Source organism: Balaenoptera ricei, chromosome 9, assembly GCF_028023285.1.
Source record: "Balaenoptera ricei isolate mBalRic1 chromosome 9, mBalRic1.hap2, whole genome shotgun sequence".
NCBI classification, from domain to species: Eukaryota; Metazoa; Chordata; class Mammalia; order Artiodactyla; family Balaenopteridae; genus Balaenoptera; species Balaenoptera ricei.
The window spans coordinates 7304275-7332130 of NC_082647.1; the positions used below are offsets into that span (position 1 = coordinate 7304275).

The 27856-nt window shown below is 53.7% G+C and overlaps 1 protein-coding gene across 1 annotated transcript; it reads right to left on the minus strand.

The window, feature by feature from the left end:
- Positions 1-1672: 1672 nt before the first annotated feature.
- ZNF282 (zinc finger protein 282) lies at positions 1673-25924 on the minus strand. The gene is made up of 8 exons (XM_059933132.1): positions 25651-25924; positions 22021-22440; positions 15064-15190; positions 14441-14560; positions 12571-12690; positions 10944-11057; positions 9716-9829; positions 1673-4062 (listed from the first exon to the last, which is right to left on the minus strand). The coding sequence occupies exons 1-8, from the start codon at positions 25813-25815 to the stop codon at positions 3269-3271; spliced, it is 1974 nt and encodes a 657-aa protein (XP_059789115.1). The 5' UTR covers positions 25816-25924; the 3' UTR covers positions 1673-3268.
- Positions 25925-27856: the final 1932 nt, after the last annotated feature.

Below are 27856 nucleotides of genomic sequence, written 5' to 3' on the forward strand. Positions count from 1 at the left end.
GGAGGTTTGAGCAGAGGTTCGCAGCCTTTAGCACACACTGCCAGCATCTCACTAGGAGATTTATAGACCTACGGGAACCTCACTGGACGGGGTAGGGGGATGTGAGATTCTTATATCCAGGACGCCTCTTCTCGAGAATAACCATTTTAGAGGTGTCCCTCCATGATGGCTCCCTAGCGAGTCAGTGTTGGATGGAATGACGGCCATGGCCTCCCCCAAACTATTAGGGTCCCAGGATGATAAAATGCTGTTACATGTTTTTCTAGCAGTAACAAACCGATGGGCCAGCACTGTAAAACACAGACACAGGCTGGTTCGTCTTGCGCCTGGTGTGTTTACTCATTTTTCCTTTACCCTCTGCCATCACCCAATATTCCGGGACCAGATCTCAGAGAGCCAGTTATAGCGCCCAAATCCTTGATGGTGAGATAACTTTGTCCACCTGTGGCTCTTCATTTTCAGTGGCGTCTAGCTTAAACTTGCCGTCTCAAGACTTCCTCTCTGAGGAAGGTATGCACTGTTTCTAAGGAGTTCTAAGTGGGGGTGAGGGTGTCTGTGGCACAGCAGATCGCAGACTAACTGGCAGCCTGTCTGTGGAAGAGTCTTGGCACTGAAGGCCCTCCATGGCCCGGCCACGACTCACCTTGCATGTACATCACCTACAACTTTATACACCCCGGCTCTAGCCAGGCCAGTCTCCTGCCTTACTGCCCCAGTTCCTGCCTCCCCGACATGTTCCATCCTCATCCCACTTTGCCTCTCCCTCCTTCCCCTGTTCCATTCAATGCATCCTTTAAGCCCCGACTCCTCCAGGTCTAAAGGACATAGAAGCTCTTAGCAGTGGATGCTTCTCAACAGGAATCTGGTAGGAAAGAGTTTTACTCTTATTTTTTTAAACCGATTTTTACTGCATGCATTAATCTTTTAATTAAAATACTTTTAATTAACACATTATCGGAAGGAAAATAAAAATCCACCCCCAAAGTAGGACCGCCGTCCTGCTTCAGTAAGCGGACTGCAGGGTCCACACTGAGTGTCACCACCTTTGCTCAGCTCGGGGGGGGGCGTTAGAGCTCACTCTAGGACTCCCCCAGGGGCTGGTGCTGGAGGCTGGGTTGACTTGTGGCATAACCGAGGGGCACTTGGTGCGTGGGGTCCACCAGACTAGGACGCAAGAAACCAGAAACTTGGCCTTGGCTCTCTCACTCATCCGTCACTAAACCTCTTTGGGAATCAGCTCCTCGAAGTTAAAATAAAGGGACAGACTCGAGCTGTGGGCTCAAATGTTTCAAACCCATGTCTCAGTAGGGATTTCTCCCCCTCCTTCATACTCTTAACAGCCCAAAGAAGCAACAAACAAACAAACAAAAAACCCTGTTGGCCTTACTTCCCATGATTTAGGTTATGAAAGTGTTGATTTTCTCCACGTGCTTTTGAAAAGCAGAATACTGCTGCCTCCCAACCAGTACAATGGACTAGAGGGTCCCCTTCTGCTCCAACAAAACTCCATTGAGCTTGTCTATATTTAGCTTCTCATTTTCTTAAGATTTGCCTCCTTCAAAAAGCAGAATAAAGGGGGAAAAAAAATCCCAGTTAGCTGGATTCCAGTTCATTGAGGGTTTACTGTACGAAGCCACGCTGGAGAGCACTCCGGCCTTGTGAACATGCAGTCTGCAATCTGGACACCTTTTATTTAATTTCAAGAATTCCCTTTGCACGGCAAAAAGGGGTCTGAGGAAAGCAGAGCGGCACAGATGAGGGGAAGGGCAGAAGCAGAGCGCTCACACACGTGCTCCCCAGCTGGGAGAGAAGTGGGATCGATGGCAGGAGTGGAAGTCATTCTTGACACAAACAAGGGTCCTGGGGCGTGCCACCCCACCCCAGTGCCTGGCCATGCAAGATGCAGAACTGGAGGCTGTGGCCCATCAGGACCACAGAGCAGATGTACTGACACGGGGAGTCCTCTGGGCGCCTCCCGAGGCGCCTGCAGGGTCTGGAGCAGAGGAGGGTCTGTGTCCATGTCCACGAGCATGGTCGGTTAACAGACAGCACCAGTTGGGAGGCTCAGGGCAGGAGAGAGACTGAGGCTCTCGGACGCTAGCACCTACTGGCCCTGGCCCTCCTGGGAAGAGACTCACTTCCTCGATGGCTGCTCTTGCAGCAAGAGCCTCTCCCTCACCCCTGTGCCCTGGGAAACGAATAAATCATCAGGATGAGGTCTGAGCCAGGGTGCTAGCTGCCTCTGGAGGGCCGGGTCACTGCTGTGCAGTGGAAGGATGCTGCTGCACCAGGTAGAGGGATTGGAGGCGGGAGGGACAGGCCGGGGGCCGGGGGCCCTCCCGCCCGCCCAGCGGTGCCCACACAGGAAGAACCTTCTGGAAGCACAACCCCGGGCATTTTCTAGTCAATCTATTCCCCATTCCCAGTAACCCCACGAGTTGGCCCCTGTTGCTTCTGATTATTTTTGGTGGGTCAGGGGAAAGAGAGAGGAGAGAGACCAGGCCGGGGAGGTCTCTCACATGCCAGAGGTAGGCAGTGTGTGTGGTGGGGACACTGCGCTGGGGGCAGGGCTCTGGTCCCAGCCCTGCCACTCTCTTCTGTGTGATCTCGGGCAAACCATCTCACCTGTGTCTCACTTTCCTCAGCTATCAAGTCAGGAAAATCCTACCCCACATACCTCAGAGGGATAGGCTAAGGGTGAAAATAGATAACGGATAGAAAACGTGTTTAAAAAAGTATAAAGCGCTATTCAAACGCGAGGCAGTGTTGTCATCCCGGAGATCCATCCCTTAGCACGTCCCTCCTCTCACTGGGACACCTTCGCTTCCTTTTTTAGGGTCTCTTAACTTTAGGACCTATTTCTTTATCTCAGAAGGGTTCCGAGACTCCCTGGAGGCTTCCCCTGATCACAATCTGTGACCCTAGAGGCCCAATGGGCACGCTAGGTGTCTGAGGGGGAGGTGCCGGAAGAGGGACCTCCCCGCTGTCCTTCCGGCACCTTCCCTGCGCCGGCCCCCTTGGTCCACCCTATGAGAAGGGCTGGGCTGTCCATTCAGGCCGGACAGGTCTAGGGGACCCCTGCCCCACACTCAGGGGACCCCGTCTGGAGTGCAATTCCTGTTCCCGATTTCCAGCAGGTGGCGGGTAGAGGGAGGGAAGGCGCCCCGAGAACCAAGGGCAGGATCGGGTCGTGGGGCCTCAGGACGCCCACAGGCTCGCCCCCGCCCCCTGCTCCTGCCGCCGGGCCCTCCCCTCCCCCGGCCCAGCCCTAGTCTCGCTCTGGCGGCGCCTGGAGGGGCCGCTGGGCGCCGAGGCCCGGTCCGCCGCCGCTGTGCACGCGCAGGTGGTCCTTGAGCGACTCCTTGTAGCGGAAGCTCTTGCCGCACTCGCCGCACGTGTAGGGCCGCTCGCCGGTGTGGATGCGCTGGTGCTTGAGCAGGTTCTGCTTGCGGATGAAGCTCTTGCCGCACAGCGCGCACTGGAAGGGCCGCTCGCCCGTGTGCAGCCGCTGGTGGTTCTGCAGGTGCTCCTTGCGGCTGTAGGTCTTCTCGCACTCGGAGCACTTGTAGGGCCGCTCGCCGCGGTGCGTCATCTGGTGGCGGATGAGGCCCGAGTGGCAGTTGAAGCTCTTCTCGCACTCGGCGCACTCGTACGGCCGCTCCTTGGTGTGGCTGCGGTGGTGGATGATGAGGCTCTTGCGCACGCCGAAGCTCTTGCCGCACTCCGGGCACGCGTACGGCTTGCTGCGAGCGCCGTGCAGCAGGAGGCTCCGGCGGAGGCCGCCCGCGCAGCAGCTGCCGCAGCCCCCGCCGCCCCCGCCTGGGCCCCCGCCCGCGCCCCCCGCCGCCCCGCCGCCGCCCGCCTGGCCGCCCGCCTGCGCCCCGCCCGCGCCCCGCTCCCCGGGCAGCGCGGGGAAGCCGTCGTCCAGCAGCGCGCCCCCGCCGCGGCTCGGGGGGCCGCCCGCGTCCTCGGGGGGCGCCGGCAGCGGGGGCAGGCTCTGCGGGGCGGGCGGGGGCTGCGGCGGGGCCGGGGGCGGGTTCTTCACCATCAGCAGGCTGTCACCTGGGGGGGAGACACGAAGAAGCGACATGCTGACACTGCTCGGTCCAGGACTGACGCCGTCCCTGCAAGGGGGCCCCGGGCCTTAACTAGTTCCTCTGCGGCTTCCTGCGAGTCACAGGCTGGCCGGGCCTCAGCTTCTCTAAAGGATGCGGGGATTGATCAAGGCAAATGATCACGTCCCCTGTGCTCGAGGGTTCCCCAACCCTCGGAGCCGCACAGAGCCCCCAGCTGGAGAGCACCTGAAGCGGGTCAGGCAGGTGGCACGCAGCTAGGATAGGAAACACCCCCACATGCTGGGAGCTGGTGGGCGGAGGAGCGGCGGTCTGCGGAAGTCCCCTTGGAAGGCAGAATCGCCTGGAAATAATAAGACTTAATTGTATTCTGATGTTCAGTGCTAATTTACCTACGGAGAATCTCTCGACTGGAGGGAGAGACTTTGCCAGAACCTATCCCAGGTGAAGGCCTACAGGAGGGGAAGGCCTACAGGAGGGGAAGGCAGGGAGCCGGGCGCATAACCACCCTGCGATGTGCAGTTCTGTCTCCACTAAGCAGGCAGCCTTCGGCCTTGTACAGCGGCGGGGTCAGCTGGGTTGATATGAGTCCCACCCTGGCGCCTGACCCCACCTGGCCGCGGACCACATGGGACTGGTGCTCTCCGCATCCTCGTGTGGCAGTGGCTGCCCAGCCCGCCTCCCCAGGAAGCGCCTGTCTCGCTCCTGCGATGATGCCCTTTCCTGCATCCCTGAGTCTCCAGGGTTCATGGTTCCGCACTACCTTGGGGTCAGTGGGGCACAAAGCCCAGGCTCTGAGCATCAGAGCAGCGAGCTTAGGCCCAGGACTCCGACTTCCAAGGCACGACTGGGTTTGCTGACTGTATTTAGGAGTCTTCTCTTTCCTTCACCCTCCATCACCTCCCCGATCCCCAGTTCACAGTGCTTTCTTCCTGCAGGAGCCCCCTCCCCGTGACATGTGTTCCTTACGTGACACTCCTAAACAGACTGGGCCCAGCCTGCCCCCCTCTATCCCAACCAACACTGAGCAGGCAGAGAACCATTTCCACAGGACACTGGCCAGGGGCAGGGGCCACCGTAACTCTCCTAGACTCAATCCAGGATGTCATGCCGTCAATCCTGCAGGTTTGGCTGTGGCCTCTGTCACAGCTGCACTGTGGGCCTTGCTTCTCCCTCTACCCGATTGGCTACTCTCACCCCTTCGTGGGTGTTATTCCCAAGAGGACCCCCAAGGAAACCACGTGCACGTAAACCTCCATCTCAGGGACTGTTTCCCAGGAAACCCAACCCCAAACAATCCTAATCCTACTCTGATCATTCTTCAAACTCGGAGTGAGCACCAGACCACTTCTGTCAACGGCCTTCCTGCTCCCCCCGCCCCCCGCCTTTGTTCTCCCTTCCTGACCCAGCTTAGCTCCTGTGGTCCCTCTGCCCCTCTCTCCTCTGTTGGGCTTGCCTGGGGGACCCCAATGCAGTGACAGCACTCAAGTAGCTGAAGACTGCTGGAGAAGATCACACACCTCAAGCCCTGGCATCCTACCCCACGACTCAGCATGCCCCACTTTTCCACTCTCCATGGGGATTACGTCACACCTTCTCCTCCCGCCTCTAACATGAGGACTTTAACTCCAGAACTCACTGGCCAGTAATTGATTCAGATACAAGCACGGGACCTTGTTCTGGCCGATGAGATGTGTTTGCTGGGAGGCTGCCAGGAAAGCGTCCTCACTCCTTGCAGACAGTGCAGGAAAAAAGACGGGCTTTCCTTTCCCTCTGGGTCTGGAGGTGACGCTTGGAACAGCTGTGGCCAGCTTGCTCCATCCACACCAAGGATGACCGAACAAGCAGTTGGAAAGAACCTGGGTCCTTGATAATATAGCTGCATCCTTGAACCAAACAAGGCTAAAACTGGACTACCTCTTAGTTACATAAGAGAATAAATGTCTTTATTCTTTAAAGCAGTTTGAATATTCAATCAATTGTTCGTATGTAAAGAAACCCCAGTAAAAACTCTGGATACAGAGGCTCCGGTGCGGTTCTCTGGTAGGCAATATTGTCACTCATCACTGTGAGGGGAGTGTGACACTCCCAACTCCACAGGGAGTAGACAACAGAAGCTTCATGCTTAGGACCCTCCCAGACCTGGTCCTGCGGACCTCCCCTTTCAGCTGGTTCTGATTTGAATCCTCTAGCTCTAATAAAACTAATTGCAAGTATAGCACTTTCCTGAGTTCTGTGAGTTGTTCTAGGGAATTACTGCACCTGAGGCATTAATGGAAACCCCTGAATTTGCAGCCAGCTGGTCAGAAGTGTGGGTGGGCTGGGGACCCTCGAACTTGCAGCTGCTGTGTAAGGTGAGAGCAGTCATGTGGAGAACGAGGTGCTTCACCTGTGAAGTCTGGCCTAATTCCAGGTAGTTGGTGTCAGAAGTCCTTGCAACCTGTAACTCCCCAATCAATCTAGCCCCAGGCTCTCCAACTTCAGACTCCTATGTTCATCCGTCTACTTGACATTGCTACCTGGATGTCATCTCAAGTTGAACGGGTCCAGAAGAGGACACCTAATTTACACAGCTAATCTGCTGCTTTTCCAGGACTCACCATTTCAGCAAACAGCACCACCATTCGCCCAGTGTTTCCGGATCAAAACCTAGGAGTCACTCTTGTCTCCTCATCCGCCACAGACAATCCATCAGTTATATTTCCAACCATCACCTCTTGACCTGGTCTCTACCCACTACATTAGCTCCTACATGGTTTCCCTGCTTCTGGCTCTTTCTCCCCACCTGACTCCAGTCAATTCCCAAACTTACGTTTTAAAAATGTAAACCAGATCATGTCACCACTGTGTTTAAAACCCTCTGTTAGTCTCCTTTCATATTAGAATAGAATCCAGACGCTAACCTGGCCCATAGGTCATACGTGGTCAGACTCCTCCTTGTCTATTGCTCCAACCTCATTCCCCAAATGGCCTTCCTTATGGCCTTCCCTCTTGTGGTCTTCCCTTCCCCAGCAGCCCCATGGTTAGCTCCTTCTCATGATCTGGACACACTCAAGTGCTTCTTCCTTTCCTGCCCCGACTCCCATCCTCCTGTTTTCCCTGAGTCGTTACCCTCAGAGCATTTACCGCCCTGACTTTATCTTGTTTGCTTGCTTATTGCCCATCACCGTCCCACAAAAGGAAAGGCCCCTGGTCCTTCTTCACCACTTATTCCAAGTGCCTGCAGTACTGCATAGCATAGAGCAGGCACGAGGTAAATATTTGTTAAGTAACAGAGACTAAAAAAGGCTGGAATCACTGTTTTAACCCAAGGCAGTAAGTGGGAATTTCAGGAGGGTGCTTTCAAATCGTATCCTGTGATTTGCGAGTGTGTTTTGAGTGCTGGCGTCTGGGTAGGGTGGTCTGGCCTGAGGCTCCCCACTCTCTCCAGAAGCACCCAGGAGCCACTGAACTCCAAACTCCTATTCATACTTCCTGCTTCAGTGGAGCCCCATGCACATTACCTCTGAGTGAACCAGACTTTTTTCCTGCCTTACACTAACTGTCAGAGAGCAGAGAGTAATACCCACTCATTAATATATAAAGCCAGGAATCCTTTTTACTAAAATGTAATGTCCAGTTAGGCTGACGTCTGACTCTGAGTTAAGCAGGATACCAGGTCTTTCTCTCCTGTTTATGGCAGAGCCAGGGAAGGGGGTTGGCATGAACATGTATATATTTCTGCGTTTTACTCTCTAGCCCTGCCCCCTCTCCCCTTCCAAGCCCCCTCCAGAAGACTGCCACATGATGCCATGTCTTACCAAAAGTCCACCTGGTTGTCCTTGGCAACCACAGCACTAGGTGGGTTTTAAACCTCAGAGAAATCACAGTGAGATACTAATTTCACATTCCAACATTAATGAGCGGAAGGCAGGTTCATTTTGGGAGAAAGACAAGAGGCTCTGATAAGAGGCTCTAGTGACTGGGCGGGCAGGAGAAGCATTTCCAGATACCCCTCTCTCCCAATTCTGGGCATTTCTTCCCAAATGCAAAGTTTCTAAGGCCTCCCAGAGACAAAACAACACGAGGCAAACTGTTCTATGAGTCGCTCAGCATATTCGAACTGGAGAAGGAAAGCGTTTTGGTAATTTGCAAAGCCTGGCGATTTCTGCACGAGTCTCTCACATTGTTTTCACAACCACAGAGGTCCCAGGAAAAGGCTCCTTGAAGCCCACACGCTCTTAGCCAAGTTGGAGAAATCGGAAGGTAGCGCTGAGGGACAAAGATTTGGGCAGAGTTTCCTGGCACAATGTTTGATGATCTGGTACCCCTGCCTTCAGGGCCAGGGCTAGAAATGGTGGCCTGAGCGCTGCAGAGGATGGGGTAGCATCAACCGCTATCACTTCTTCCTGCCCTCACAGGCAGTCCCCTGGATGTCCCGTCACATCCCACCCCACCAGCAGGTTAGAAAGAGGACAACTGAAATTCTGTTTTAGACAAGGATGGGCACCGTTCCTCCGCCATCCCCTGCCCATTCCTCCGGCCCCACTCTGCTCTTCCAGACTGAACTAAGTTTGTCTCACAGAGAGTGAGATCCACTCACCTGGGTTTTAAATGTCCCTTCAGATTCAGAAATAACCCATGTCCTCAGCTCTGACATGGATTTAGAGCTCTTAGAGGGTGTCAGGAACGTGAGCAAGGGACATATGATTAACTCTCCCTTCACCACCCCAATCACCCAGAGGACATTAAGCCAGCTGTTTCAGTGGTACTGGCCCTGGCAAGGAATGTGAGCCTGACGCTACGTGTTACCTAATCCACCAACACATGCCAAAGGTCCTCAGCCAGTAGGGGAGTTTCCAAAAAGACCCAAGAGACCCAAGTCAGGGGAGATATTTGGCCTCATACTTGTCGGCAGAAAAAAGTCCCCCCTTCCTATTTGAGCTTCAGGATCTTCCCAGTTACTCTGGGATGTCAGCTGCCTTGGGCGCTCTGGTGAGTGTTTCCTAGTGTGTGGGCCACCTGCTGCCATCACCCGCTGCTCAGACACCACTGCCTCAGCTCGCTCCCAGCCTGCTCGCTTTTCCCTGTTGTTACGGCTTGAATTGTATCCCCCCAAAAGATACATCAAAATCTGGACCCCCAAGTACTTCAGAATGTGACCTTATTTGGAAATAGGATCTTTCCAGGTGTAGTTAAGATGAGGTCATACTGGAGGAGGGCAGGCCCCTGATCCAATGTGACTCGTGACCTTATAAGACACAGACCGTGTGAAGATAGAAGATTGGGGTGACACATCCACAGACCAAGGAACACCAAAGATCGCCAACAAACACAGAAGCTAGGCAGAGGCAAGGCAGGGCTCCCCTACAGCTTTCAGAGGGAGCATGGCCGTGCCGACCCTTTGATTTCAGACTTCAGGCCTCCAGAACTAAGAGAGAATGAATTTCTGCTGTTTTAAGCCACCCAGTTGGGTATTTTTGTTAAGACAGCCCTAGGAAACTAACATACCGGCCATCCTCCAGAAGGAAAGGGGACAGTGCTTTGATACAGGCCTTCGAAAGGCTGCCATGACAGAACATCACCCCGTAAGGGGCTAGGCTGGGTGAGCAACCATCCCTCTGGACAAAATGCCCAGGGGCCCCGCTGGGTGCACCACTCACCGGGGCCAGAATCTAATCCGAGCTCTCCTTCCATGGAGTCGCGAGGGCCCCACGGGTACGGCTGCTCCTCCTGCTTTATCCATGACAAGATGTCGTGTGCGGAGATCAGAGACTCTGTTCGGGGAAAGAAGGCAGTCTTAGAGCCTGTTCCCTTCCACCGAGCATCCCACCAAAAGTTCGAACACTGCCACGTGCAGAGGCCGCTGCTCTGCTCAGAGGGCGTGTGGCAGTTTGGGTATCCCTGTCCCCCCGTCAACAGCCTCCCCAAATGGGACCTCACTGGTGCAGCTGCCAGGGAGGAGGCTGCTTGGCGGCAGAGCCAGGATGGGAACCCAGGTCTTCTGGCTCTGTCCTCGGAGCCCCAGGGCCATCTGCGGGGCCAGGCCGGAGGGGAGCCTGGCCTCTGACGGCCCACAGGACCAAGGGAGGAGAGGCCGGCCTTCCAGATCGGCAACGGCAGAAGCGGTGGACAAAGGTCATTAATCGGAACTGCAGTGGACACTGCCGCCTCCCTGTCGGGAGGGCGCTGCTTTCTCTTCCGCCCTGGACCCCTTCAACTTCCCCCCCTTGTGAAGCTGTAGAGTTGACAAACGACGCGGAACCCTAGATTTTACAGCTGCTTCTTTTCCTGGTGTGCGGGGTTGCATGAGACTTCGGGGTCACAACCAGCAAACAAGATGACACTGGCCTCCTCCAGCTCTGCAAGCATATGTGAACACACAGGCACACGCGCACACACAGCGCACACGCACACAAATGCACACGCACGCCCGCACGCACACGCACGTGGGGCCTGGGCGGGCAGAGCTTCCCTAGTGTTCTTTTATGCTTCCCTTTATGCCTGGACTCTCCCCAGAAGTTTCCCGGGAGACCTCTAACTACTATTCACTCAAGGAAAATTCCAGGAAATGTAAATTACTTTCTTTCTTTCTGTCACAGAAATACATACAACTTTTAAAAGGCTTTTTAATTATATTTCAGAAATCAGTGAAGTCATTTTAGTATCCGTTCACTGACAGTACAAATTATCAGTGTAATGATTCCTTTAGAGAAATCCCCCCCACTTTTCTAATAGTTATATGCCAAAATGTGTACAAAGTCGCCACCTGAGGAACACACTGTAGTTTACTCCGAGTCCTTCACTGGCCTTTGACCAAAGTGACTCAGTCGGATTGATTTTCTGGCAGTGACAAAAGTCATCCCCCGCGTGCTCCGACGGCTCGCTCACCTGAGTTGGGGTCCGTTGGGATGTCCCTCTCCGCCAACTCGTGCTGATCCCACACGCACGGGGGGTCTTCCTGTTTGATCCGGGACAGGAGGTCATGGGCAGAAGCTGGTGAGTCTGCTTGCGGGAACAGAGCAGCAAAGGTGTCAGGGGACACGCCCGCAAGGTGGTGCTTTAAGTCTCTCCTGTCATGCAATTAGTTCTCTTCCCTAAACATCAACAGTAATTATTCTAGTTAATTAAAGCTTTAGGTCAGCTTGGCCTCAGTTGCTGGAGCTTTTGCCACAAATAAGTGGATACTACAGGGGGGTGACATAACAGTGATGTCATCGAGAGAGCGTTCCTGTCCTTCAGGAACTTAACTCCTTCAACCGAGGTTCACGCCTGAGGCCTGAGCACCACCATGGAAGGAGGTCTTCCTCCTGCAGGGACCGTCCAGGAAAATGACACCTTCCAGGAAGCCTTTTATCTTAACCATCTTAACGGGATTTTTCTAAGATGTATCCTACACGTTCTTTCCTCTGCAGAGTCTATTAAACCTCATTTACCCTTTATTGCCTTCTTATCTCTTAAAGATCCCTTTGAAGCACCATGATGCTCTCGGGCTGGATGAATCGGGAAGCGGCTTTCCTCTGCCTGGAGGCTGCTATCACTTACCTATGAGTGTGAGGCTTTGACGAAGGGGGATGAGGTTTGTGGAGCTCTAACTTGTGGATAAGTAAAGAGCTACAGTGTGTTACTATATCTTGTGACGGTTAATTTTACGTGTCCACTTGCCTAGACTACAGTACCCAGAGACCGGGCCAAACATTATTCTCGATGTTTCTGTGTTGTTTTTTTGTTTTGAGGAGTTTAACTAGACTTTGAGTAAGGTGGACTGCCTTCCATAAAGTGGGTGGGCCCCATCCCACCCCCTGACGGCCTTAATGGAAAAAGACTGACATCCCGAGGAAAAGGGAATCCTGCCGGCAGACCGCCCCAGCGCTCCAGTTGGCAGAAGCCAGCTCCTTAAATTCACTCACTCAATCAATATCCCTCTACACACATGCGCACACACACACGCACGCACACACTCACCCTGTTGACTGTTTGGAGAACTCTGACTAATAAATACATATCTTCTCTAACAGGGATCTCACGTACAAAGTCCACCCGGAATGCCATCGAAGAGGAGCTATCCAGACCACCTGACAGGACGGCGGCCGTGCGGGGCCTGACACAGAGGCAGCAGCCGTAAGTGCTTGGTTAAAACAACGAAAGCTCTTCCCAGTCGGGAGCCGGTCTTACGGACCCATAGATTCCCCCACCCACGGGACCTGTGAAATGCCTCACACTCAGTACTTCTGCAGATACTGCTTTCCAAGGGAAGAAAGGAATAGTTAAAAACTGATATTACAAAGAAGAGAAAACAGAACGGCTAAGCCCAGACGTGCTGGCAACTCGTGCACGTCGTGTGCCGGGTCTGTGCCTCGTGGGAAACCCTGTCTCTCCATCCATCCTGGACCCACAGTCTTCCGTTTTCAGCTCAGGCCTCTGGCCTGGCACACACGTCAGACAACGCTGGGCGCCTGCAGACCACGCTGGACCTTTCCTCTGCCACCCGGCTTGGGCGGCCAGTCAGCTCACTCACCAGTAATGGACTCCGTGGGGATGGCTCTTTCCTCCAGGCCCCGCTGACCCCGGGCACACAGGGCCTCCTCCCGCTTCACCTGAGAGGGCGTGTCCTGTGCAGACACCAGGGGCTCTGCTCCTGGGGACAGAGAATCACATCGTTTGGTGCCGTTTGCGTGAATGATCGTCAGCTGGACGTTCTCGGGGTCAGGAGCACGGCTGACAGCTCTGGCCAGGGAAGAGCACAGGGGTCCTGGGTTTCTATGGGCAACTATGGGGAACCCCGAGGAGCAGGAGGTCCTGGGAGCAGAGAGGCGATCGGCATTCAGGACAAGGGGGTAGGCCAAGCCACAAAATGAGGTGTGATAAGGCTGGGAGAGGGTTCCAGGAACAGCCCACCCTGGGTGGGTGCTAATCAGGACAGGCCACAGGTCTCCCTCCGTGTGGGACACATTCGTCCTTGTTCTGCACCCCAGTCAGGAAGAGTGGGCCAGACACACACACACACACACACACACACACACACACACACACACGAAGTTAGACTGGGCAAAGGGAAGCAACCCAGCCCCATTCCTGGATGGATAAAAGACAATAACATATCTTCCATGCAGACCCCATGACGTGACCCCAGGGGCATGTTCCTCTTATGAGGGTCTACGGTGTGATGTATAACACTAGCCCCAGCAGGAGACAGCAGGAAAGAGACTACATGAGGAAGTGGAAGACACGGATCCTGGTTTCACCTCTGCCCCCAGCCCAGAGGATGAGTCACTTGCCCTCTCTGGCTCTCAGTCTGCTCGGTCCCTCCATAAAAAGGCCACAGTGGTCCCTGTTCTATCTGGCACAGGGATGGATAACTCAGTGAAACGGTTGAGGTTACATTGCTCTACTGTGAAAGGTTACCACAGCTGCTGCCCTCAAACATTTGTGGTTCCTAAGACAGGGAAGGAGCCATTTAGACGAAATGTCCAGAATAGGCAAATCCATAGCAACCTGGGGCTGGGGGGTACAGAGAACAGCAGTGACTGCTCATGGGCGTGGGGTTCCCTATGATGAAAATGTTCTGGAATTAGATAGTGATGATGGCTGCACAACTTGGTGAACTGAATGATACACTTCAAAAGTGAATTTAAAGCATGTGAATTATATCTCAGTAAAGAGAGCAGAATGGGGGGAGGGGGCTGCCTCTGAGCTACCTTCTAGGGAAGTTTCGGTGAATACACCCTCCACTGAAAAGGGAGGAAGGGCAGAGGGCCCCAACGGGTGAAGGTTCCTGGGATAAGGCAGAGAATACAGTTCAAGGACCAGATTTCACCTGGCCCAACAGTGCTCAGGAGAGCTGAGGTCCCGAGAAGCCTCGCACCTCCCATCGCCAGGTGTGATGTTCTCGGGGAACTGGATCCTCAGAACGTAAGATCTTCCCTGAATGAGGAGAAAGCCTTGGAGGGTAAGTCTGCCTGTGATGGGGCGTCTGTGAGAACAGGGTGAGGATACTGAAGAAGACAGCCAGGCACGAAGCAGTCGGCCATGCACCCCATGTGTACCACGCGCCACGCAGAGCCCCCTCTGCCCACCTCCCTAGGCTGGAGCTGCACTCAGGTCTAGGGCCCCCATCAGGCCTGGGAGGCTGCAAGGCCCACCCCCCCTTCCTCTTCTCTCCAGCTTACTTGGGCATCTCGAGCTACACGGTTCTGACCCAAAAGACAAACATCTGTGGTGCGCTTTCTGGCCCTGAAACTCTTCCTGTAGGTGACTGCCAAATTTCAAGGGCAGCAGAACTGGCCCCGCAAACAACTCAGGAGAAGCCCGCCTGGAATTCATGCAGGGATGGCGGTGCTTCTCTCCCACCCTGCCCTGGACCTAGGGCTGTCTTCGACTGCCATCACCTGTGTCTGGATCCATCAGGATCTCTCTCTCTTCTGGGTCACGCTGCTCCCACACGCAAGGCTCTTCCCGGGGCTCGGCCTGGGGTGGAGCATCTGGCTTGGACACTGGACCTTCCGAGTCTGGAACGAGGTGGAAGGGAAGGAAGGGCTGAGTGAAGCTGATCAATGGGCCCCGATCAAGGGCGATGCGGAGCTCTCCCCTCCCCCACCCCACCCCAGCAGTCCTCTAGGTGGTAATCTCTCACGAGGAACTATCAAAACAAGTCAATAGATTCTCCAGTTTCTGGTGTGGAAACAGCTGGTCTCTGAAAGCCAGCAGCAGAGCGACTGTGGCTTATCCAAGGCTGCTGGGAGGTAGCGCGTAGTGATGCTATTTGGCTGTAATTCCAGAATGGTAGCAGCACAGTGTTCAGGCCTGCAGTGATAGGCCCTGTTTTTACTTTCCATTCTGTTATAAATCATTCTAACTTCCTAGCAGGCAAGCAAATCGTTTCTTGAGTTTCCGTGAGGTATAAACATGAAACACCTTGCCCGGGGGTGGTGCACCGTGGGTCCGTGGGTCGGGAAGCATCTCACTCCCCACTCCCAAGGTGCTCGCCACAGGGGAGGGAAGGCGCCCTTACCCAGGGACATCAGGGTCTTGTAGTTCTCCTTAACCAGGTTGTTGTAAAGCTCCTTCTGCCATTCATCCAGGTTCTTCCACTCGTCCTCAGAGAAGTAAACGGCAATGTCTACAAAAGTCACCGGAACCTGGGCCAACAAGAGTTTTAGTCTGGAACCTCCTGCTGGCTCCTCCCCCCCCCCACCAACTCCTCATCAGAGGCACCAGGCCCACTCCATCCATGGCCCCTGTCCTCCCCATCCTGCCCGGCCCGTTTCAGCGGAGTCAGTCCACTCCGTTCCTGATCCTCCTGTGCCTCCAGTAACAATGATGGTCACCACTACCTTTTAAAAATTAAGCATTTAAGCACATCCTTTGTAACTTCACTTTTAGGTAAACTGGGTACCTGAAGGTAAAGCTTTTGGCATTCAGGGTGACAGAGATGCAGTAGGTTCCTGGAGTGCGTATCAGCGAGCCAAGTACAATAAAACCCTGTTATAGAACCTGTACTTCAGTCAGGTCACCCCTAGGTACACAGTCGCATTTTTGTCACTAAAACTTGCCCGTGCTAAGGCTCCAGAATCTTGATCTGTTTCGTGCACCGCTATATCCCAAGCGTCTAGAAGCATGTAGTTTGGAGTCAATAAATATTTGTTGAATGTGTTGAATAGCTGTTGCCAACACTAGGAAGGTCCCACTGTGGCCTGAGTCATCCAGCATCCAATGTCAGTCACGTGGTGTTCAAGGTCATCTAATCTGCTCCAGAAAGCTGTTATTTCAGTTCGACAAGGACTCTTGTCTGTACTCATTTCAGTCACTCACCATCATGGCCTCATCTCGGACAGAATTGTTCAAGATGGTTTCACTTCCAAGACTTCAGTATCTGAGCTTCACTTCTCTGACCACATAGCCTTACCTCCTACCACTCCCATCCGTGCTGGAGCAGCCTTTCCCTCTCACTCTGAAATCCAAGCCCTCAGTTCTCCCCAAGGCCCTAACCCTAGTCCATCAGTCTTTGTACCTGACACATGGCACCTTTGTGTGAATAAAAAAAGCAGCACTCTTGGTGTCAGGCCTGCTGGTGCACTGCTTGGTAAGTGGGCAGTGCCCGTACACAAATGATAAATGCCAGCCCTGGCATCAACTGCTCATCACCCTAAGGGTGACTGGACAGGTGCCATGTGCATACCCACTGACTGATAGCTCACTCCCATCTTTAGAAACGGAACTAGAACTCCTAATTCCCTGGACCTTCCACCAGATTTCGGCAAATCCCCAACCTGGGAAAACAGATACAGACCACTTTCTTCATTTTAATTCTCTGCTCTAGATAAAAGTCACAAAATTCTGCAGGTGACAACCGCCACATACTCAGGCCTCTTGGCTCCAGGCTGCTTCGGAAGCCTCTTGGTGATCTTGCTGACATCTCCCTGTGTTCCCCGGGAGGCTTCTTTTGCACTCTTCCCTCTCCCCAATGCTCCCCGGGCCTTCCGCCATCTCCTCTGGTCTCCCCTTGATGGCAGGTGGCTGTTGGCAAACTCCCATCTCTGCCCTTCTTCTTGCCTAGCCAGCCCCCCACAACCCCCACATGTGCCCTTCATTTCTCCTCCTCCTGCCTGTGAAACTCAACCCAAACCACCTTTTCCCTTTGGCATTTTCCGTCCCTCCGTCTCCCTCGGTTCCCCCTTCAGGACCCCCAACCCGAGAGGAGCCCCACTCAACTCTGCCACCACAAATGAGTCTACTCTTCCCCTTCACTTGACACATCCCGAGACACACGTTCTGTGCTTTCTTCCCAATCCAGGCATCCTTAACCCCCGAAATCTCTCTATGAGCATCCCCCACTCTCTGAAACCACATCCTGGGAGGTCATCAGCCTCCTGCTGTTAGGTTTCACCCCTTCAGACCTCTCTGAAAGGTCAGACCACCTTCCTGGAATTTCCTCCTGCTTGGTTTCCATGACCACGCTGCCTTCTGCCCACCTGGTTCACGTCTTCTGTACTGCTCCCTCTTTCTCCCCCCGGGACCATGGTTCTGCCCTCACCCTGCCCTGTTTCCTCACTTTCCCCTTGGCCGTTTCATTCTTTTCACAGGTTCAGTGGTTACCTCTTTGCAGACGACACTCTTCAGCTTTCCTTCCTCCCTTCAAAGTTCACATTTCAATAGCCTTCTGAGTGGCTTCATTTATTCATCTTTTTTCTCTTTTTAAGATTTTTTTTTGATATGGACCATTTTTTTTAAGTCTTTATTAAATTTGTTACAATATTGCTTCTGTTTTATGTTTTGTTTTCTTGGTCGCAAGGCATGTGGGATCTTAGCTCCCCGACCAGGGATCGAACCCGCACCCCCTGCATTGGAAGGTGAAGTCTTAACCACTGGACCGCCAGGGAAGTCCCTATTCATCTTTTAAGTACCTCAAACTAAATGTATCCAAAACCAAGTTTGTTATCTTTTCCAACACACCAACTCCTCTGCCCCCCCTTCACCAGTCAAAACTCCACAATCATAGTCCCACAACTGGAAATAGACATCACTCTGCAAAAACCTCACTCTGCTAGGATACAGCAGAACTCTGAGACATGGGCCAAGATTGCAGGGAACCTACAGCCTAGCCAGACAGGACAGAATATCCATGAATTATCCATGAACAATTCACCAATTAATAGAACCCACGAGGCACAGAGAAGCTGAGAGACAGCAGCCTTAAATTTGAATCTGACAAAGAGAATGCATCTAGCAAGGCCAAGAGTCTACAATGAATTAAAACTATTGCCAGCAACATTAATTAACATTCTCATGGTGCTTTATGGTTATGGAGGTTTTAAAGTATGTCTGCAAATTCTGACAATCCCTTCAAAAAATAAAGCCTAATTTTCCTCCTCTTGAGTGCAGGATTGAGTGACTTGCTCCTAACAAATAAATAAAGAAGTGACGGTGTACAATTTCTAAGACTGGGTCATAAAAGACATTGCAGCTTCCATCCTGGTCTCTCTTTCTGGATCACTCACTCTAGGGGAAGCCAGCTGCCATGTTGTGAGAATGCTCAAGCAGCCTCGTGGGGCAGGTCCAAGCGGTGAGGAACTAGCTAAGGCTTCCTGCCAACACAGGCGAGTGAGCATACTGGAAGCCAATCCTCCAGCCTCAGTCAAGCCTTCAGATGACTGTAGCCCCAGTCATCAGCTTGACTATAACTTCATGAGACTCTGAGCCAGAACCACTCAGCTAAGTGGCTCCTGAATTCTTAACCCACGAAAACTGTAAAATGATAAATAATAATTTTTTTAGGCTGCTAAGGGTTGGGGTAATTTGTTACATGGCAATAGATAACTACTACAATGAGCTACACAGTGTTGTCCCATCAACGAAATCAGTTAATCCTCACAACTCCACGAAGTAGGCATATTATCATCTTCATGTTACAGATGAGAACACTGAAGCTCAGAGAGACCACCTGGGAATTTACTTACTAAATTACTTATTTATACTTCACTTCTTTCCAAAGAGGAATTGAGGAGGCTCAGAAACAATACAAAACATGGCTGACTTGCGGTAGGAAAACCGGCACGTGGCAAAGCCAAGATTCAAACCCAAGCCTTCTAATTCTGGACCCCACAACCATTCCATTGTTCCGTGAGGGCACGTGTCAACTCAAGACCCCCAACGCCTGGCCCAACACACAGGACGCACAGCAGGGCCGGGACGCAGTACCGAGTTAAAATGCAGAGCGCAGACAAGGGCAAAGGGCAGCGTGGGAGGAGATGCCACCTATGCCGCACGGCAATGTGTTATATAAGCCAAACTCTACAAAAACGAGCCCCTGGGGGCTGCAGTGCTGGGGGTGGCTTAGGGAGGAACCAAAGCCACTGTGAGAACTCGGCTCTGCGTGGCCTCAATGGATCCCTGTCCAGCACCTCCTCCGGCAAAGCCACTGGGTCGGTTACCAGACACAAAGACTAAGAAGACCCAGTCCCTTACGTGGAAGCGTGAGCCCTCCAGCTGGAGAGTCATTCGGCAAACACTTTTTGCTATAAGCCAGGTACTGTTGTAGGCACGGAGACACTGCAGTGAACCAAGCAGAGGAAGACCAACCAAGAGACAAAAAAAAAAAGTATTTAAGAAGCCTGATGTCATAAGTGCTTTGGAGGAAATGAGAGCAGGGACCGAGGAAAGAGTGTGCTGGGATTGGGTGGCCAGGAAGGGACAGCGATCCAGTGACAGCTGAGCAGAACCCCTGATGGGGGCGACGGGGCGGGGGCCCTTCAGTGGAGGAAAGTCCTTGCCATGGGACCGTGGGGAGCAAGGAGTGGCCAAGAGGGGGTGAGGGGGAAATGAGGTCGGATGGGTGGGCCAGAGGGAGGGGGCCATTGACGAAATGGGGGCTTTTATGCTGAATAAGATGGGGAGCCATCTGGGGGGTTTTCAGCAGAGGTGTAATATGACTGATTTGTATTTTTTCTTCCTCCTTATTGGGGGTACGGGGGCAGGGAAGAAAGCTATGAATATTTATTTTTTAGCCTCGCCGTGCAGCATGTGGGATTTTAGTTCCCCGACCAGGGATTAAACCCACGGCCCCTGAAGTGGAACTGCGGAGTCCTAACCACTGGACTGGACTGACAGGGAAGTCATGACTGACTGATATTTCTAAAGGATCACTCTGGCTGCTCTGCTGAGAATAGACTGTATGGGGTGGGGGGGCCCAGGATGGAGACAAGAGGACCAGGGAGGAGGCCATGGCAATAATCAGACGGGAGGTGATGATGGCTTCAACAGACGAAGGCGGGAGCCGTGGAGGCGGGGAGGAGTGGCCGGGCTGTGCGTATATTTTGAAGAAAAATCAGATGGTATTTACTAATATGGCGGAAGTTGGGTGTGAGAAAGAAAGGAGAGAAGGATGGGCCTAAGGCCTGTGGCTTGAGCAGCTGGAAGGATGCTCTTGTCTCCGACGGAGAGGAGGGCGACTTTGAGTAGAACAGGGTTCAGGCAGAAATCGGGGGTTCAGTTTGGTCGAGTTAAATCTAAGATATTTACTGACATCCTGATGGAGATGCTGAATTAACAGGCAGGAACGTGACTCTGCATTCAAGGAGGAAGTCTGGGCAGGATACAGAGACAGAGCGGGAGGGGAAGACTGCCTTTGAGAGCTGACAGCATCTAAAACGCTGAGCCTGGAGGAAATCATGAGGGAGGGAGTGTAGGGAGCCAGCAGAAGGTCAGGACGGAGCCCTGGACCACTCCAAACACTAGAAGTCAGGAAAAGGAGGGGGAAGCAGCGAAGAAGACTGAGAAGGAGCAGGTAGTGACGCAGGAAAAGAACCAAGGGGCTGCGGGGATCCTGGAAGGCAGGCGAACAGGTGTTTCAAGGAGGGAGGGGTCTCCTGCATGAAATGCTGCTGACAGGGCAGGGAGGTGAAGACTGAGGCTTTAATACCATGGCTTTAACAACCCTTGGCTTTAATACCATGGATGTCATTAGAGCCCTGGCAAGACCACTAGGATGGAGAAGTGGCAGCAAAAGCCTCAACCACGTGGGTTCCAGGGAGAATAATCCAGTCACCAATTTACTGGAACACTGAGAAGAGAGGAACATGTTAAATGAGACCACAGAGGATGCAGCAGCAGAATCCAGAGAGTGAGAAATTCCACAGGACAGATGGCCTAGTTTCTTCCACAGATAAACTACGAGGAAAAATGAGAGAGATGAAGGAGGAACTTACAGATTGAAAAGACTTAAGAGACACAGGAATCACAGAGTGTGGGCTTATTCAAGTTCTGATTCAGGCAAACTAACAGAAAAAATATATAATATTTTTGGAAGAACTGAAAGTCTGAACACTGACTGGATATTTGAGTAGGTTGAGATCTTTGTTATGGTAGTGATAATCTTGAGATTATTACTTTAAAAAAAGAGTCCTTACCTTTTAGAGCTACCTACTGAAATATTTACAATTAAAACGACTGCTGTCTGAGATGTGCTTCAAAATAAAATGGGAGGGGGATGTGGGTAGGGAGTCAGAGGAAACAAGATTGTCCAAGAGCTGATAACTGCAGAAGCTGGACGATGGATTCATGAGGGTTCATCACACAATTCGATCTACTTTTGTCTAGGTTTGAATTTTCTATAATAAAAAGGTTAAAAAAGGGAGAGAGGGAAAATGAAGAAGGAATCGGAGACAGCAGGGAAAGACCACTCTAAAGAGGAGCAGAGAAATGAGGCACGACTGGAGGGAGGTTTCTTTATTACAGAGACGGGCGACGCTGCAGAATGTCTACGAGCTGGTGGGGATGAGCTAGTGGAGAGGGAGGCGGTGACGACGCAGGGGACAAAGGGGAGATGCTGCGTGACTTCCCGGAGCAAGTGAAGGGGTGGGGTGGCGAGCCCACAGTAACAGGAAGGCAGAGTACATGCAGCTGCACGTGGAGTCTCCGGAGGGTGACCCCATCTTCTCAGGGGCGTGCTGACTGAGCCCACAGGGTTGATGAGCCGGGGACGGCAGGAGAGAAAAGGGAACAGGAAATGGAGCGTGAATTCTGAGCTGTGAGGAGGGCCCGCCAGAGGGCGGTGGTCAGGACTCAAGTGACTCTGGTTGGCGTGGTCTGGGTCAGTCCCTAACCATTCAGAGGAGCAGACACAAAGATAACCAATGACAAAGGGTCATTTGCAGGCGCCAAGGGGAAAACCCAAGCATGAGGCGCTGTCGGAATCTGCGGACGCCCAGACACCTGGGGAGGGACTGGGAACCGTGAGGGCAAAGGCTCACAGGCAGGGCCTGCGGGCTCCGTGGGGAACGGCTGGAGGCCAGCCTCGCTCTGGTGGAACATTCCAGACGAAGTGGTTAGAGTGGAGGCAGGCTTTGGGAAGAAGACACTGAAGTCAGGCAACAGGGAGCCAGAGACGCCTGTGAGAAGGCCTGACAAGAAGAGCGTTGTCCACGTGGGCTGGTCCTCGCCGCCATCCCTGCCCCTGGGGACCGCCACTTACCTTGGGGACCTCGCCCTTGCTGCCCGGGGGCAGCCGCAGGACCCAGAAGTTCCTGTTCCTCAGCAGGTTCTCCATGTTCTCCAGCCGCCTCTGCAGCAGCCCGTACTCCTGCAGCAGGGTCCCCAGCACGGCCCACTTGCCCTCCATGTGGTTCCCGAACTCCACAGCCGTCTTCTCGCAGTCGGCCAGCTTCTTCTCGGCCGTCCCCGTCCGGCCCTCCAGGTTTAGCAGCTGGCTGGCCTGAGCATCCACCTTCCTCTCCACGGCCTGGATGGCGGCCACCACGGTCCAGAGAGAGATCTCTGCCGTGGGCAGCTGGGGCTCTCTCATCATGCGGTCGGGGAAGACGGGTGCCCTATCTGGGAAGGGTGGGAACTGAAAAGGCATTGGTCGCCGGGCGTCCATGTCCCATTCCTGAGCCTGTGCGAGGAGGGAGAAAGTGACAGCGGGGATGAGACCCTGTGTGAGGAGGCAGGGTGGCCTGAGAGCAGGGGACAACTCATCAAATGCCGCAGAGTCTCGCTCTCCTGCCAAGCCCCTGCCTCTCAGGCTACGGTGTTCCTAACATGCCAGCAAGAGCTCAGGCAGCCACCCACCCAATCTTCCCACTTCCCACCTGCAGGAGTCGAGCTGGCCACTAGTTTACCACCCCACCTTGACCCCTGACAGGTCAAGGCTGTGGACCCCAGCCTAAAATGTCACGAACCACTTTCCTTGGCGAGCCCATCTGTTTTCTTCATGGGCTAGACTTAATGATGAACTCTAGAGCTGCCCACTGTTTGCTGTTTCAAAGTAAAAATTTTCATGTCAGTCATCTGCCCCTAATCTTCCCAGCGATCTCTAAGCAGGTTAGGGCAAGAATGATTATCTATCTCTGCTTTAAAGATGATGAAACAGAGCCACAGAGAAGTGGCCGGTCATTCCACAGCACCTCGCTGCACTGTCAACTGGAGTAGTTCTAGGCGCTGCAGGTGACAAAAAACACAGTTCAGGTAACTGGGCCGCCACCCTTCCCAGCAGGGCTGCGGCCAAGGGAGACACCGGGAGCCCGAGCAAGAGAGCAGACGAGCAGCTCTGTCTCCTTACGTAAGTACGTCTTCATATTTTCCAAAATAAAAGTGGGTTTGCCAAAAAATGTCATTCACTGAGGAGAGGAGGAGGCGACATCTCGAAGAGGAAGAGAAGACCTCCAATCCCCCCCTGCTTCCCACGGGGGAGGGGTACCTGATGGTCCCGGCCCTCTGGTACTCCCCCAGCTCTGGGTCCTTACCCTGGAGGGCGAGGTCCCCTGGGTGCAAGTTAGGAGCCGAGCCCTACGACCAAGAGCGGGGTGGTCACTGTGCACTGGTGACCTGGGAACCGGCCCCATACCATACCAGCACCCAGGGCCTACTGGACAGCAGGGCTGAAATGGCCTCTGCTTGCCACATGGGACAGGAGGAGGTGTCATGTTCTGTTCTCTCCGTTGCTGCTGAAGAGGCCCTCAGGCTGGGCGAAGTGGAGACCTGTTACTTAGAGGTGAGCTGGGCAGGCAGGGACAGGCATGCTCACTGCCCTCTCTAACTCAGAGCAGCTGTGACAGCCACGGAGGAGCATCACTCGGCTTCCAGGGAATCACTCCTGACACGGGAGAAAGGGCAGCAGGGCCTGGGCCCCAGACCCTGCTCCACAAGAGGCAGTAATATTTCCAGCAGAGCCGTGTCCTGGGGCTCATTCAGGCATCATTCCAGCCTGGCCTACAGAAGGGGGCAAGGGCTGATGGTGGAAGGTCAGAGAGTCACCGGGCCCGGTTTACTTTTTGCAGGTGTTGGGGAACAAAAATCTTCCTTCTGCCCTTCTAGGTTCTTCGGCTGGTCTAACAGGCGAATTGACATAAGACAGACTAACATGAGAAAGACGAAGTTTAAAAACATGTATACCGGGGCTTCTCCGGTGGCGCAGTGGATAAGAATCTGCCTGCCAAAGCAGGCGAAATGGGTTCGAGCCCTGGTCTGGGAAGATCCCACATGCTGCGGAGCAACTAAGCCCGTGTGCCACAACTACGGAGCCTGCGCTCTAGAGCCTGCGAGCCACAACTACTGAGTCCGTGCGCCACAACTACTGAGCCTGCGCTCTAGAGCCCGTGAGCCACAACTACTGAAGCCCGCGCACCTACAGCCCGTGCTCCGCAACAAGAGAAGTCACCGCAATGAGAAGCCTGCACACTTCAACGAAGAGTAGCCCCACTCGCCACAACTAGAGAAAGCCTGCATGCAGCAGCGAAGACCCAATGCAGCCAAAATAAATAAATAAAATAAAACAAACAAACAAACAAAAACACGTATACCTCCTGTATACCTGGGAGAGACCCAGAAAACTGAGTTACTCGCCAGAATGGCCCAGGCCACTACCTTAAATACCATCTTCAGCTAAAGACAGAAGATGATGTTGGGGGGTGGAGGAGTCAGTCACAGGAGGTGACCAGGAGAAGAAGAGGACACAAGGGTGTACGGGTTTATGCAGGTGTAAGTCCCTGCCTTCTCCATTGGTAAGAGTTCTTAGAGACATTAAGTCATGCTCTTCTTCCTGGTAGAGCGATGGAGATTTCTCTTTTACAGAGGGAACTCCTACTTGGTTTTCAGAGCTTCTCCTGTGCCTGCAGCTTCTCTAAAATAACCATCTTAAAATAATCCTTATGCCAAAGAGGCATATTTTGGGGCGGCAAATTCTGCTCCCCTACACAGGGTTGCAGACCTAAAGCTGAAAAATGATCAAACAGGACACAGCAACTCCTGGCCGACTTGTCAGAACCCGGCTGGCTGAGAACCAGGCCAGGGACAGAGGAGGCTCCGCGGGGTCCAGCCCAGGGTCAGCTCCCACACTCTCCTCCCGGCAAAGCTATCCAGGCCTCTCTCAGCATCAGGTGTGTTTTACACACCGCTCTGGAGCTCTGACTCCGGAACTGAGATCCTTATGGACCTTCACGAAATGACTGGTGCCTATTCTCAACCCCAGAGGCGCTGATTTAACCGGTCTGGACGAGGCTTGGGCGTCAGGAGTCTCAAGCTGCTCAGGTGCTTCTAATGTGCAACCAAGTTTGCCCACCGCTGGAAGGAGGGCAGAATCACCTCTCAGCGGCCCCTTCCCTCCGTCCCAGCCGGTGCCGGGGAAGGGTGAATCGCTCGTTATGCTCGGTGAAAGATGGCCATACACCGCTTAAAACATCTTTTCGTCAGAGTGGCCGCAGTGTGACCTGACGAGGTACCCTGCGCGCCCACGTCGCCGGCCCGGCGCGAGTGCGGCCGGCAAGCCCCTCGGCGAGCCCGGGCCGGGGTGGGTGACGCGGTCACGGCCCCGCCAGGGCCCGGGGACCGCGCGTTCCGGGCCCCCCGCCCCGCGGGGCCTCCCCGGGCGCCGGCTCTGGGCCCTGCCGGCACGCGGCCTCGGGCGCCCTCCGCTCCGGGGCGCGGGCGGGGCCTGCGAGGGCGCCGGGCCGGGCCTGCCGCGCGAGCCCCCGGCGCCCCGGCCCACCCGGCCTCCGTCCCCGCCCCGCGCGGCCCGGGCCCCCGGCCGCCCGGCGCCCACTGCCCGGCGCCCCGCCCCGCCCCCACGGCAGGCGGGCGGCCATGGCGCCGGCGGGGGTGCACCCACCTGCATGGGCGGCATTCCCTCGGCCATTTCCCCGCGCAGCGCCGGCTCCTGGTGGCAGACCTCCTCCGGGGGCAGAGCCTGCGCCCAGCTCCAGCTCCCGCCGTCCAGCCCCAGGCCCTGGATGCCCAGCTGCTGAGGCTGCGGCCGTGTTGACACAAACTGCATCCTGGGAGCGCTGTTCCCCGCTCGGGCCGGCCAGGGAGAAGAAGAACGTTTTCCTAGCGCCTTCCCCCTCGCCGGGGCCGGACAGCTCCATCTACAGCCCGTAGGAGCAAACAGTCCCCTTCGGCGGCGCTCCCCGCCCCTCCGCCGCCCGCGCGCCAGCCAATGGCCTCCGAGCTCCTGCCCGCCTGCGGGGACCAACGGGGCCGCTCCGAGGCCAGGGGGCCACCGCCGCCCCCAAAGTGGCCCTGCGCGGGTATGCCTCTCAGTGTGGGATGGCCTGCCCTAGAGTCCCCAACAAGGCAGGGGAGCCCTGGGGCTGGATTTCTGTTAATTCGGCTAATATTTATTGGGCATCCCATCCCAAAGGACCTGACCCTTTTGAAAAATTGGCAATTGTCTCCAGACTCTTTGTTCCGGCCTTTCCTCTTGCCTCACTCCTTTGCAGCCTTCACCTCCCCACTCTCCCTCTTCTCAATCCAAATTTACCTGGATCAACTCCAGGCCTTCGCATTGGCCTGGATGACAGAGAAGTGACCTGGGCTGTGTCAGAAGAGGGCCAAACTCTTCCTCCCAGGTAAGGTGCGCTCACTGCATTTTAACAGCAGCCTCTTCCAGAACCTTTAAATGTAAGTCAACGTCACTTTGAAACGTCAGGCCAAGTCAGAGGAGGAGCGGGAGAGAGGACAAGATAAGCTGATGGAGAAGAAATGGGAAGGGGAAAACTCATTCACTCATTCCACGAATATTTACTGAGCGCCTACTATGTGCCAGGTGCTGCTTGGGCAGCGGGTGGGCTTTGCAGTTTGATATACCTGAGTTTAAATTCCAAAATCACCGCTCATTAGCTGTAACTGTGAGCAATTTCACTTCTCTGAGCTTCACTTGGTCTCTTCATATATAAATGACGAAAATAATGTCTATTCCACAGTTATAAATCAAATGAGAACAGTGCTTATAGGCACTCAACAAAGGTAATTACCTCCAAAAGGTAAGTCCTTGTAATTATCCTCAAAATGGTGCCTACTCTGTCTTCCTAAATGACTAGTCCCTATCTTGTTAAGACAGAGATCTCCAAGGCTGATTATCGCCCTGTGTAGAGGCAGACCTTCCAGAGAGCCACCCCAGACTAGTACTCTTTTGCTCCACTGCATTTAGTATATGAAAGGGCATTATTGGTCCAAGTGAGACATGTGCTTAGAGCACCGTACTCAGAAGGACAGTTATCAAGTACTTTCTCTGCTAGGCATACTTCCAGGATAAAGAATGAGTATCTCACAGACTTAATACTATTCTCAAGGAGCTTACAGGTTAGCAAAGGTTATGTTCCCAGAAGTCAGTGATTTTCTTCCCTCTGTTCCCTGGCCATAGGCTGCCCCCTGATTGTAAATATCATGTCACTATTATTAGAGGAAACTGGCAAGTAGAGTCTGAAAAGCTCCAAGTAAACTCATTTCCACCAGTGAGACACATTTCAGAGCACACATTCTGACCTATACATCATCAACATCTTCCCTCGTTCCTAGAGGTGGAAGAGAAGCTAGGTTAGTTCCAAGGGTTTAAGCTATCTTTTCAATATAAAGTAGTTAAAATTACTTCCCTTCCTAAGCATTAAACTACTTATAACTACTTGTCTTTTTACACAATAAGATACCACATAGTATATCCACTTTACGTTTCTCCTTCACAGAGGGTGAATTTCGCACACACAGAGCCATCGTACTTTCACCCCTGGCAGCCAGAGTTCAGTTCACTGTCATGAGATATGAGTAAAGCTACTCAACTCAAACAGAATTTAAATGCACAGGCTTCGTGGTACTAGCGTTATCTTATTACTGCCAACCCTAGCAACCACAGGTCACAAAAACCAGTAGTGGATACAGCAGATGCGTGGTGAATGGGGGGATTGGGGGACACGTCCCAGAAGGAAAACAAGAAGGGCACGAGGAGGGGGCTGCTGTCCATGGACCATGGACTCCAGTGACCAACGGGCTGATGGGGCTGAGAGATGCGAGGGTGGGAGAGACCCTCACTGGGAGAGGTG

Excerpts from the sequence above, each read along its gene's own strand:
- ZNF282 (XM_059933132.1), bottom strand. The coding sequence starts at position 25,815 with ATGCAGTTTGTGTCAACACGGCCGCAGCCTCAGCAGCTGGGCATCCAG. Across the intron at positions 22,441-25,650 it reads AGGGAATGCCGCCCATGCAG|GCTCAGGAATGGGACATGGA; the intron begins GTGGGTGCACCC and ends CTCCTCGCACAG. Across the intron at positions 9,830-10,943 it reads CCCAACGGACCCCAACTCAG|AGTCTCTGATCTCCGCACAC; the intron begins GTGAGCGAGCCG and ends TTCCCCGAACAG.